Source organism: Moschus berezovskii, chromosome 10 (genome assembly GCF_049115385.1).
Source record: "Moschus berezovskii isolate FMDL1 chromosome 10, NW_MosBer_1.0, whole genome shotgun sequence".
Lineage (NCBI taxonomy): Eukaryota > Metazoa > Chordata > Mammalia > Artiodactyla > Moschidae > Moschus > Moschus berezovskii.
This window is the reverse complement of record NC_142469.1, coordinates 30,271,128-30,284,401: the sequence shown is the minus strand read 5'-3', so window position 1 is coordinate 30,284,401 and position 13,274 is coordinate 30,271,128. Positions and strand designations below refer to the sequence as shown.

Genomic DNA, 13,274 nt, shown 5'->3' with positions numbered 1-13,274 from the left:
CTCCTAACATCAGAGTCTTTTCCAGTGAGTCAACTCTTTGCATGAGGTGGCCAAAGTATTGGAGTTTCAGCTTTAGCATCAGTCCTTCCAATGACACCCAGGACTGATCTCCTTTAGAATGGATTGGTTGGATCTCCTTGCAGTCCAAGGGACTCTCAAGAGTCTTCTCCAGCACCACAGTTCAAAAGCATCAATTCTTCGGTGCTCAGCTTTCTTCACAGTCCAACTCTCAATCCATACATGACCACTGGAAAAACCATAGCCTTGACTAGACAGACCTTTGTTGGCAAAGTAATGTCTCTGCTTTTTAATATACTATCTAGGTTGGTCATAATTTTCCTTGCAAGAAGTAAGTGTCTTTTAATTTCATGGCTGCAATCAGCATCCGCAGTGATTTTGGAGCCCAAAAAAATATAAAGTCTGACACTGTTTCCCCATCTGTTTCCCATGAAGTGATGGGACCAGAATCCATGATCTTAGTTTTCTGAATGTTGAGCTTCAAGCCAACTTTTTCACTCTCCTCTTTAACTTTCATCAAGAGGCTTTTTAGGTCCTCTTCACTTTCTGCCATAAGGGTGGTGTCATCTGCATGTCTGAGGTTATTGATATTTCTCCCGGCAATCTTGATTCCAGCTTGTGCTTCTTCCAGCCCAGCCTTTCTCATGAGGTACTCTGCATATAAGTTAAATAAGCAGGGTGACAATATACAGCCTTGACGTACTCCTTCTCCTATTTGGAACCAGTCTGTTGTTCCATGTCCAGTTCTAACAGTTGCTTCCTGACCTGCATACAGGTTTCTCAAGAGGCAGGTCAGGTGGTCTGGTATTCCCATCTCTTTCAGAATGTTCCACAGTTTATTGTGATCCACACAGCCAAAGGCTTTGGCATAGTCAATAAAACAGAAATAGATGTTTTTCTGGCACTCTCTTGCTTTTTCCATGATCAGGATAGCATAATAGCAAACAAGCATTTTTGTACTTAGATTTAATAAAAAAGTTTTTAAACATCAATGCTGTATGTACAATAGCCCTCAAGGTTTGGAAATAGTAATTTGGTGATAAAAGGCTCTTTCATGGTTTTTCACATTTATTTCTCATATTCCTCTATGTTGGGCTGTATTACAGAAGAAGAAACTGAAGAATTGAGCAAGTTAGTAAATTACCAACAGATCAAGAGATGAGAGTTTGAGAAACTGTTGCTAATCAAAGCTGTGAAATGGCATATTTGTAGGAGAGCGACTCTCAAACAAATCAGAACATAACCTCATTTATCCACTTATGTATTCAAGAAGTATTTATTGAGCAGCTGATGTTTAATGCATAGACCCTGGGAATATGGCATTTAATAAAACCTGGACAAACCCCTGCCCTCACGAAGCTCTCACTGTCGCCACTGAAACCCGCATCTCTCCATTTGGTGCCTTTTTGTGTTGCATTCCACTGGAGTCAACAAATAGCAGAGGAGACTGTTGCAGAGACAAAGAAAGGAACTTGCTCTGGGTCCTTGACTTTGGTGGCTGCCAGTGCTCTGAATGTATTTCCTTTAGTAAAGGAAAAAGCCTCAGAGGAAAACAGTTTTTCCTGAGCTACTAAAAATGCTTTCTTTCACAGCATTACTTTATTTCTTTAGCTCTGGGTTAGGATATGAGTAGGGGAAAAATGCGGAGAAGGCAATGGCACCCCACTCCAGTACTCTTGCCTGGAAAATCCCATGGACGGAGGAGCCTGGTTGGCTGCGGTCCATGGGGTTGCAAAGAGTTGGACACGTCTGAGCGACTTCACTTCCACTTTTCACTTTCACGCATTGGAGAAGGAAATGGCAACCCACTCCAGTGTTCTTGCCTGGAGAATCCCAGGGACGGGGGACCTGGTGGGCTGCTGTCTATGGGGTCGCACAGAGTCGGACACAACTGAAGTGACTTAGCAGCAGCAGCAGCAGCAGCAGGAGAAAAATGAAGGGTGCGTATGTCTTACAGGTGCGTATGTCTTACAGTTGCATACAATTTTAATGTAAAAAGAGCCAAAAGATTCAAAAAAGTCTTTCAATATTCCTTTTTTTAAAAAGATGGCAGTTAATTTACAATATTGTGTTAGTTTCCGGTGTGCAACAAAGTGACTCAGTTATAATACAAACAAATAATATTTCAGATTATTTTCCACTCTAGATTATTATAAGATATTGAATATAGTTCCCTGCACTATACGGTAGGTCCTTGTTTATCTATTTTCTGTGTAGTCCTTTAATACTCCTTTATGGAAGGGTACATGTAAGAAGCTCAGAATCCTGATGGTGAGCCACAGTGCCTCATTCCTCTGCCCTTGGGGAAAGTCTGACTAGTGTAACTGCCCCTACTTTCCTTTTCTCCCCCGAACAATGATTGCTTCTCAGTGTTAGCATTTCACCTTAGAGTTCTTTCTTTTTACTTTGCTGCATTTTCAAACTTTGCTACTATGAACATGCATTATTTTCATAATAAAACTGAGAATAAATTATATTGTAAAAACAGTTCAGTCAGAGATAATGAAAGCCTAAAATCATTCCATGGGAGCAGAGACCAAGAGCAGTAGGTGAACTTGAGAAGGAGAGACTCAGGAAGCAGAGTTGACAGGGCTGGGTTACGGCAGTGACGGGGGATTGAGGAATAAACACTCATTTTATGTCACTGTGGCCTTTCTTTTTTTTTAAGACAAATAGAACAAGAGGTTTTTTTTTTTTAGGGTTTTGTTTTTTTTTCCCCACATTTACAGCCATCAGATGTTAAACATGTTTCATTATTTTCAATCACCTATCTGTTTAAGATAACTTTTCAGGTGATTTTTTTAGTCCACCATGTAAATGTGTACATTTGGGGTCATTAAAAAGCTTTGGTGAAATAAAGGGAGTTTATTGTAGAACTTTTTGTTTCCAGTTTACCTTAATTTAGTGATAACAGAACCCTTCTGTGGGAATGTCTTGCAGTGATATTGATTTGAAGAACAAAAGGAAAGGCCTCAAAGATAAAAAGTCCTAAAAAGGAATGTTTGAAGAGCATTAACTATACCACATTGATCAGACTGGCAATTATTCCCCCTTCATTTCAGTTCAGTGGCTCAGTCGTGTCTGACTCTTTGTGACCCCATGGACTGCAGCTCACCAGGCCTCCCTGTCTGTCACCAACTTCCGGACGAGAGTCACAAACTCTCCATGTCACAGACTCTTGTCCATTGAGTAGGTGATGCTATCCAACCATATCATCTGTCATCCCCTTCTCCCGACATCAGTCTTTCCAAGCATCAGGGTCTTTTCCAAGGAGTCAGTTCTTCCCATGAGGTGGCCAAAGTATTGGTGTTTCAGCTTCAGCATCAGTCCTTCCAATGAACACTCAGGACTGATCTCCTTTAGGATGGACTGGTTGGATCTCCTTGCAGTCCAAGGGACTCTCAAGAGTCTTCTCCAACACCACAGTTCAAAAGCATCAATTCTTCGGCGCTCAGCTTTCTTTATAGTCTGACTCTCACATCCATACATGACCACTGGAAAAACCATAGCCTTGACTAAATGGACCTTTGTAGGCAAAGTAATGCCTCTGCTTTTTAATATGCTGTCTATGTTGGTCATAATTTTTCTTCCAAGGAGCAAGCATCTTTTAATTTCATGGCTGCTGTCACCATCTGCAGTGATTTTGGAGCCCCCAAAAATAAACTCTGTCAGATTCCATTGATACCCCATCTATTTGCCATGAAGTGATGGGACCAGACACCATGATCTTAGTTTTCTGAACGTTGAGTTTTAAGCCAACTTTTTCACTCTTCTCTTTCACTTTCATCAAGAGGCTCTTTAGTTCCTCTCCACTTTCTGCCATAAGGGTGGTGTCATCTGCATATCTGAGGTTATTGATATTTCTCCTGGCAATCTTGATTCCAGCTTGTGCTTCCTCCAGTTCAGCATTTCTCATATACTCTGCATATAAATTAAATAAGCAGGGTGACAATATACAGCCTCGACGTACTCCTTTCCTGATTTGGAACCAGTCTGTTGTTCCATGTCCAGTTCCAACTGATGCTTCCTGACCTGCTTACAGATTTCTCAAGAGGCAGGTCAGGTGGTCTAGTAGTCCCATCTCTTGAATTTTCCACAGTTTGTGGTGATCAACACAGCCAAAGGATTTGGCATGCTCAATAAAGCAGAAGTAGATGTTTTTCTGGAACTCTCTTGCTTTTTCAATGATCCAGTGGATGTTGGCAATTTGATCTCTGGTTCCTCTTCCTTTTCTAAATCCAGCTTGAATATCTGGAATTTTCACAGTTCATGTACTGTTGAAGCCTGGCTTGAAGAATTTTGAGCATTATTTTGCTAGCATGTGAGATGAGTGCAATTGTGTGGCAGTTTGAGTATTCTTTGGCATTGCCTTTCTTTGGGATTGGAATGAAAACTGACCTTTTCCAGTCTTGTGGCCACTGCTGAGTTTTCCAAATTTGCTGGCATATTGAGTGCAGCACTGTCACAGCATCATCTTTCAGGATTTGAAATAGCTCCACTGGAATTCCATCACCTCCACTAGCTTTGTTCATAGTGATGCTTCCTAAGGCCCACTTGACTTCACATTCCAGGATGTCTGGCTCTAGGTGAGTGATCACACCATCGTGATTATGTTGGTCGTGAAGCTCTTTTTTGTACAGTTCTTCTGTGTATTCTTGCCACCTCTTCTTAATATCTTCTGCTTCTGTTAGGCCCATACCTTTTCTGTCCTTTATTGAGCCCATCTTTTCATGAAAAGTTCCCTTGGAAACTCTAATTTTCTTGAAGAGATCTCTTGTTATTCCTATTCTGTTGTTTTCCTCTATTTCTTTGCATTGATCGCTGAGGAAGTCTTTCTTATCTCTCCTTGCTATTCTTTGGAACTCTGCATTCAAATGGGTTTATCTTTCCTTTTCTCTGCGTTTTGCTTGTCTTCTTTTCATAGCTATTTGTAAGGCCTTCTCAGACAACAATTTTGCCTTTCTTTTTATTCCCCCTTGCTGCTACTAAGTCGCTTCAGTCATGTCCGACTCTGTGCGACCCCATAGACAGCAGCTCACCAGGCTCCACTGTCCCTGGGATACTCCAGGCAGGAACACTGGAGTGGGTTGCCATTTCCTTCTCCATGTGTGAAAGTGAAAAGTGAAAGTGAGTCACTCAGTCGTGTCCGACTCTTTGCGACCCCATGGACTGCAGCCTACCAGGCTCCTCCATCCATGGGATTTTCCAGGCAAGAGTACTGGAGTGGGTTGCCATTTCCTTCTCTGTTTATTCTCCCTTGCTGCTGCTGCTGCTAAGTCACTTCAGTCGTGTCCAACTCTGTGTGACCCCATAGACGGAAGCCCACCAGGCTCCCCCGTCCCTGGGATTCTCCAGGCAAGAACACTGGAGTGGGTTGCCATTTCCTTCTCCAATGTGTGAAAGTGAAAAGTGAAGTCGCTCAGTCGTGTCCAACCCTTAGCGACCCCACGGACTGCAGCCTACCAGGATCCTCCATCCATGGGATTTTCTAGGCAACAGTACTGGAGTGGCTTGCCATTGCCTTCTCCGTTATTCTCCCTTAGGTAAATGTTAAAAATGTATTTCTATGCTTTGAAGATGGATTTTACAGTGGGCTTCCAGAACTCACAATATGATTTCCAGTTACAGTGTCAGAATGCTCCACTCATAACCTCCGGAGATGTAACTGATTGTAAAATCACCGAAGTGTTAAATTGTACTCTGTCTTCTGTTTTGCAAGTTTGGTATTGCTATTATGTAGCTTTTTTTTTTTTGAAATATCAGTATGTTTGGCTCTATGGCTTGACAATAAATGTCTGTGGAAAAGGGGGAAAGTGAATGAAACATTGTATCCCATTTTGTTATTTCCACCTGTGAAAAACAGTCTCTAATGAGATGTCCCTGAACAGTGCTGCTGTTCATCAAAACATGTGCCCTAGATCTGAGTGAGTTTAATTATAATGGGAACAGTGAAATGAGGACATTTAGATCAACTTACAGTGGAAAAATTCAGAAGATTAAGAAGCAGCAACTATCTCAGGCTGCAAAGAACTAATTTTGGAAATCTCTTTTCTCTCCTCCCCGGAAGAAATCATTTTAGGAAGTGGGCAGTAACATTCATCTCAGGCATGTTTTTGTTAAAACAATATATCACAACAAGATTAGGGTGTCCTTCTAGATACAGAGATCAGCTGTCTGCATAGACCTCCCTAAGCAAAGAACTGATCTCTGTGTGATACCTAGGTTGTGCATGCGTGCTCAGTCATGTCCAGCTCTTTGTGACCCCTTGGACTGTAGCCCACCAGGCTCCTCTGTCCATGGGAGTCTCTAGGCAAGAATACTGGATTGAACTGCCATTTCCTTCTCCAGGGGATCTTCCTGACCCAGGGATTGAACCTCCATCTCCTGCATTGGCAAGTGGCTTCTTTTACCACTGAACCACCTGGGAAGCCACCACTGCATATTAATTTCAACTTCATACAGAAATCTTGATCAAGAAATTATTTTATTAGGAGTGTTATCTGACTCACCTTTGCAAGAGCTACATAGTGTTTTACGTGAAAAACAGTTTAAAATATGAGGGTACAAAATAAAAATATGTTTATTGTGTATAATTCCTTTTTTATGAGTTTCCAATTTTGTTTAGATGGTATTCTTGTTTGTTTTGTTTGTTTTTTAACAAGCAAGCCTAAAGAGATAACTAAACTCAGATATGTGGGGTATATCCATCTATGATTTTTTTTTTTCTAGCTGTGCTTTCTCTTAGGCCATACACTAATTTATTAGCCAATGAAAATGTAAGAACTTGCCTGCTCAGTGTTCAGTGAATGACAGCCTAGTTGAAATATTTGTTAGAACATGAGACTGTTATCTCAAAAGCTAAGTGTGTTGTATACCATGCCATACCTAGGTCTCATGTCATCATATGAATGTATTTGGATATATTCTACTGTTTGTGTGTGTTCTATTGTTGACACGTATTATTTCAATTTATCCTGATAATAGATTGCATTAGATACCCAAGCCACAGCGAGGGACCTCTTTAGACTATTAAATTGGTGTGGCCAACATTACAGAGCAAAGCAGCATAAAATCAAACTTTAGTCCCTTTCTGATCCTAGTTATCTCATTTTCCTCCCAAAACATTTCCTCATCCATTGCCCAACATCAAATTGTATAGATGCTCAAAGGAGTAAAGGAAGTAGACTTGTGCGTGAGAAAGGTGACTGTGCCTCGATCGAAGAACAGGAAAGGATCCTAATTTTAAAAATGTTTAAATATGACCAGTCTGTCTCACACAGTGGAGGCCAAGGCCCTTACTCTTTACCTTCTGGGAGGTAAAAACATTCTTAAGAAGGACTAGTGAGTACAGAGTGACATGTCTATTAATCAGAATGATACATCAGCTGGAAAATATTTTGAGTTACTGGATTTCAGTGAATTATGGTAAACCTTTTACACGTCTTTGAGGAGTGAAAAGTTGAAAATGTCAAATAAGTTAATGTATCAGTCAGCTTTTATAATAGTAATTATACTAAGTTGATATTGTCATTATGGCATTGTCTATCCCAGGAAGTTCAGCTCTTTCTTACTACTATCATAGGTATAAAGGAAAAGAATTACTCAAACCTGAACCAGCTCACACTTTGACAAACCTTTATATTCAGTGTGTGAGTCATTTATAAAGGATTTGTTTTTTTATAAATATGCTTGCTTATCAGTCTAAAGGTACCCTTGAGACCAGAAACACTTAAAAAAGTAACACACTAAACATGGGATGATAGTAAAGTAGCTGTACATTTTGATGAAAAACATACCCAGTGTCTTATAGCCTATAGAAGAATCTAGTATTTCCTCAGGTCTGAAGCATTTCCCAGTGATGTTTTTGAGACATAAATATTGAGGACGTAAAACAGAGGAAAGGCCACAGATCTCCATATAAGAATTTTTAAGTGATTAAAAAAGAAAAAAATAACAGGAAAGTATAATTAACAATAAAATATAAAAATAAACATGGAAAAAACAAAATACTACAAAGTGTTTTCAATATCAGTTAATTAGTTTCTCAAAGCCCAATAGCATGAAACTAATATAGTTTCTCTTAGCAAATTATTTTTCTAATGTTTTTCCTTTTTTTTCCTTCTCACCCTTAGGTTGAAAAAGAAAAAGCAAGCCAAACAAAATGCAGAGACAGCCTCAGCTATGGCTGCAAGGACTCATTCTGGAAAAGAAGATGCTAGTAAAGTCATTTTAGAGCAACACAAGTGCAACATTGCTGTGGAAGAGGAGTACATTACTGATGAGAAAAAGAAGAGAAAAAGTAACCAGTTAAAGGAGATCAGGCGTACAGAACTAAAGAGATATTATAGTATTGGTGAGTATTGGTGGCAACTCTGCAGCATTTTCATTTTAAAAGTGTAGTAATTTTTAAAAGATGATAATTTGTAACTGGTAATAGTATGTCATATTATAGTAGTGTAGTGTTAGTTGCTCAGTTGTGTCTGACTCTTTGCGACCCCATGGACTGTAGCCCGCCAGGCTCCTCTGGTCCATGGGATTCTCCAGGCAAGAGTACTGGAGTGGGTTGCTGTTCCCTTCTCCAGGGTGTCTTCCCAACCCAGGGATCAAACCTGGGTCTCCTGCATCGCAGGCAGGTTCTTTACCATCTGAGCGACCAGGGAAGCCCACATCATCATAATAATGTATCTATAATATTATAATATGTATATAATGGTAATGAGAGCGAGAGGTGGAAATTGAGGACTTGAGTATTTGTTACGCTTGCACATGCGTGCTCAGTCGTGTCTGACTCTTTGTGACCCATGGACTGCAGCCCACCAAGCTCCTCTGTCCATGGGATTTCCCAGGCAAAAATACTGGCGTGAGTTGCCATTTCCTTCACTACGGGATCTTCCCGACTCAGGGATCTAGCCTACATCTTCTGAGGCTCCTGCATTGAGCCAGGTGGGAAGCCTGATACAATAGTTTATTGAGCAGCTTCTATGTGCTGCCAGGCCTTGTTTTATTGATAAAATCTTATATAAAGAAAAGTACAGTTAAATAAGATTGATGTGTCTTATTTAATGTTATCTTCCAGCATCTAACACAGTGCCTAGCACATAGTGTCTGCTCATAAATATTTATTAAATAATGGTCACTTACCCTGTATGAGAAGTATTTTTCTTAATGTTTATAGACATATCCATAGAAGTCTTGGTAGAAATGCCTGCACAGTTTGGTATCAGCTGCTGCTGCTGCTGCTAAGTCACTTCAGTCGTGTCCGACTCCGTGTGACCCCATAGACGGCAGCCCACCAGGCTCCCCCATCCCTGGGATTCTCCAGGCAAGAACACTGGAGTGGGTTGCCATTTCCTTCTCCAATGTGTGAAAGTGAAAAGTGAAAGTGAAGTCGCTCAGTCATGTCTGACTCGTAGCGAGCGACCCCATGGACTGCAGCCTACCAGGCTTCTCCGTCCATGGGATTTTCTGGGCAAGAGTACTGGAGTGGCTTGCCAGTGCCTTCTCCTTGGTATCAGCTAGGCAATAGGAAATGGAGGAGACACGGCCTGGCATCCTTAGATTAAAAAAAAACAAACAAAGGACCATGATGGTGATGACTTGGAAGTTATAGTTAAGAGGCCTCTTAAGATGAATCCACAGTGTCATACAGTGTCTGAGGATGATCGTTGCATCTGAGGTCGTGTTAGCACCAGTGGCTTGTCTAGCGTGATGGAGGTCGTGCTCCTGTTTTGCTTTACCATCCTTCTCATACCTACTGATCCCATCACAGGCAAGCCTGGAGTATGTTCAGAGCTCTTCTGCATTGCAGGCAGATTCTTCACTGCCTGAGCCCTTAGGGAAACCCCCTAAAGAAAGGGAACCAGGAGATGAAACTTGATGTGACACAGATTGCCATGTCCTGAAGATTGCGAGGCTCAGAAGACTAAGGAGGTTTCTAAGAATGAACTGCAGTCCAGTATATGAAACCTGGGCTGGTAGCAGGCACTTGGTCTACAGGGCCCCAGACTTGGTCCCGGCTATTGACAGTTACCGGGGGACAGATCTGGTCTGTGTGTTTAATATAACTTTCTACTAGCTCTCATCAAATATACAGGTGGGCTGCCACTGAGATGGTTATAAGTGAGGTTTTGCTAACATTGCTCCTACAGAGGCAAGTGAGGTTTCTGTAGCAGGAAGCCTGTGGCTTGTAGTATTCACTGGGTTCCTGTGATTTGTTATGTATCACATAGTTTCATGGATGCTTTTAATCTGAAGCCATCCAGCATTTTATAAAAAGCTGTAACTGTGAACCTTTTGAAAAAGACTTCTGTGTGATTAATAAACTCCCTCTTAAAATTTTCAGTGCTGAGTATTATCCCAAAAAGAGAAACAGGGGTAAGGAAAATGGCTTCTCACAGCTTTTACAGTGTACATATTGGACATTTGAAAATGTGTGGTTTTTACAGTCACGCAGTTTAAAACACTCTCTTCTCATCCTCCTTTAAATGCTGCTGCTTACAAAGTATTTTAAAATTGAGACATTTTCCTCTGTAGAGTTTCCCTGAAGGAAGCTGACAGAGTCCTTTCCATTGAGATTTCTCTCTTCACGATGCTGTACTAACTTCAGCTGATGCATTAGGCTAGTTTTCTAATGTGCTGCACTCTGCTATGTGTGTAGCACTTTGAAGCAATACTGTTCACTCTGTTGTTGATCAGTTGCTAAGTTGTGTCCAACTCTTTGTTACCCCATGAACTTCAGTATACCAGGCCTCCCTGTCCATCACCAACTCGAGTTTACTCAAACTCATGTCCATTGAGTCGGTGATGCCATCCAACCATCTCATCCTCTGTTGCCCCCTTCTCCTCCTGCCCTCAATCTTTTCCAGCTTCAGGGTCTTTTCCAGTGAGTTGTCTCTTCGCATCAGGTGGCCAAAGTATTGCACCTTCAGCTTCAGCATCAGTCCTTCTATTGAATACTCAGGGTTGATTTCCTTTAGGATTGACTGGTTTGATCACCTTGCAGTCCAAGGGATGCTCGAGTCTTCTCCAACACCACAGATCGAAAGCATCAGTTCTTTGGTGCTCAGCCTTCTTTATATAAGTCCAACTCTCACATCCATACATGACCACTCGAAAAACCATAGCTTTGACTAGACGGATCTTTGTCAGCAAAGTGATGTCTCTGCTTTTTAATACTGTCTAGATTTGTCATAGCTTTTCTTCCAGGGAGCAAGCGTCTTTAAATTTCGGGGCTGCAGTCACTCTCTGCAGTGATTTTGGAGCCCAAGAAAATAAAGCCTGTCACTGTTTCCTTATTTATTTGCCATGAAGTGATGGGACCAGGTGCCATGATCCTAGTTTTTTGAATGTTGAGTTTTAAGCCAGCTTTTTCACTTTGACCTTCATTAAGAGACTCTTTAGGACTGTTCTCTCTACTCTTTACTTAATTTTTTAAAAATTTATTTATATTTTAATTGAAGAATAATTGCTTTACAGAATTTTGTTGTTTTCGGTCAAATATCAACATGAATCAGCTATAGGTATACATACTTAATTCTTACTAGACTTCACCAGCCACCAGAGTCATCATTTCTTCCAGGAACCCCACTCTTTCCCTGGACAGATTAAATTCCCTTCTGTATTATCATCATGGATTTATTTACCTTCTTTCCTGTTTGTAGACTGGTGTGGATTAGACCCTGTATTATTAGCTTTGTTAGTATCTGCTTTACAAGTGCTCTTTACATGTGCATTGAGTGGATAAATTATATACAAATGAATGAATACTGTGATTGTTTGGACTTTCATGAAAATTCTTGGAGGATATAGGCAACAAATAAATAGTTGATTCAGAATTATCCTGTGATTTTATTTGGTGACAATAATTAAGAGATGCCATTATAACTTTTCATCTTCTTTCGAGAATGGCACTAATAACTGGTTTGGAGGTTTCAGGCATTTCCTTATGAGAACCCAGTGCTTACAGAAAACTACGAGGTGGGCCATTGAGTCCCAGGGTCCCTTGTCTTTTCCACATCTTACTTTAGCTGTTGGACACCGGTGTTGGCAGCTTTGCTTGATCTCACAGGGTGGACCTGGCGTATTCCCTGGATTTCCACCCAGAAATGTTGTCTTGTACCACTAGGTGGAGCTTAGACTTCAAGTCAAAAGTAGTTCCAGTTGAAGTTCTTTTGATGGCACCAGTCTGGGGAGGAGAAATGCTAAAATGGGAGGATCTTGTATGCCACATTTGTTGTTGTTTAGTCGCTAAGTCGTGTCCACGTCTTTGCGAGCCCATGGACTGTGTGACCCGCCAAGCTCCTCTGTCCATGGGATTTCCCAGGCAAGAATACTGGAGGGGGTTGCCATTTCCTTTTCCAGGGGATCTTCCCAACCCAGAGATCGAATCTGCATCTCCTGCCGTGGCAGGCAGATTCTTTACTGCTGAACCACCATGGAAGCCCTAGCCACATTAAGGATTTGGATTTTATCCTGTATCTGTGGAAGCCGTTGAGGGAACTCTGTAACTCTCTGTTTTAAGAGGATAAATCTAAGGACAGTGAGTGGAAGTGAACCTGAAGGCAGGTTGGAGACTGGGGCAGAGGAGAAACAGAACCCTCGGGAGAGAATTTGCCCCTAGAAACAGCATCATTTGGTACGGTGTGTGAGGGAGAAAAAGGACAGAGTCAACAAGTGACAAACTTGAAAACTCAAGAAGGAAAATAATGAATTTGTGTTTCGAGATATTTTAGAGGTACCAAGTAGATTTGTCTAGAGGGGCCTGAATTTCAGGTGAAAGGTCTGGAAATTGCTACTTCAAGGTGTAAGGTAAATACATATAAAAGACACAATCCAGGGAAGACACAGAAAGTCAAAACAAAAAGTTAATGGGTGACAAATGATAATGAGTTTATAGAAAAACAGACTGGAAGGATCTGTAAAGGGGAGCTGATTTTTGTTTTCTCTGGGTACAGAAATTACAGGAGAGTTTTGTTTTCTTCATTTTTTTCACATCACACAGTTTAAAGTTATTTTTAATACCAATCAGAAAATTATAGAGAACTGAATAATAGAGCAAACCCAAGGGCTTTAGAAAAAGAACGTTAGACAAATGTAAAGTTCTATCATCAATGTAAAATAATTACTTCCTGTTGGTATCTGTTTCCACATCTGTAATATTACCTACTTGATTTAAGGAAGCACATTTTGACAAAATAATATTTTTAGCTCTTTAGATTTATCTGTGCCTCACGTAAGCCTTAGAGAGCAATTCCTTA

The 13,274-nt window shown here is 40.9% G+C and overlaps 1 protein-coding gene across 7 annotated transcripts in view; it reads left to right on the top strand.

Annotated features, from left to right (window-relative positions):
* The window catches only part of NCOA7 (nuclear receptor coactivator 7), a 154,496-nt gene that overhangs the window by 68,695 nt on the left and 72,527 nt on the right, over positions 1 to 13,274 (top strand). For 6 of the 7 annotated variants that reach the window (XM_088840561.1, XM_055433828.2, XM_088840562.1 and 3 more), the window contains one exon: positions 8,151 to 8,371. In XM_088840561.1, coding sequence (XP_088696687.1) covers positions 8,200 to 8,371 — 172 coding nt within the window. In that variant the 5' untranslated portion in view covers positions 8,151 to 8,199. Of the gene's footprint in view, positions 1 to 8,150; positions 8,372 to 13,274 lie in introns of those variants that run through there. The other variant, XM_055433830.2, reaches the window with a different exon arrangement.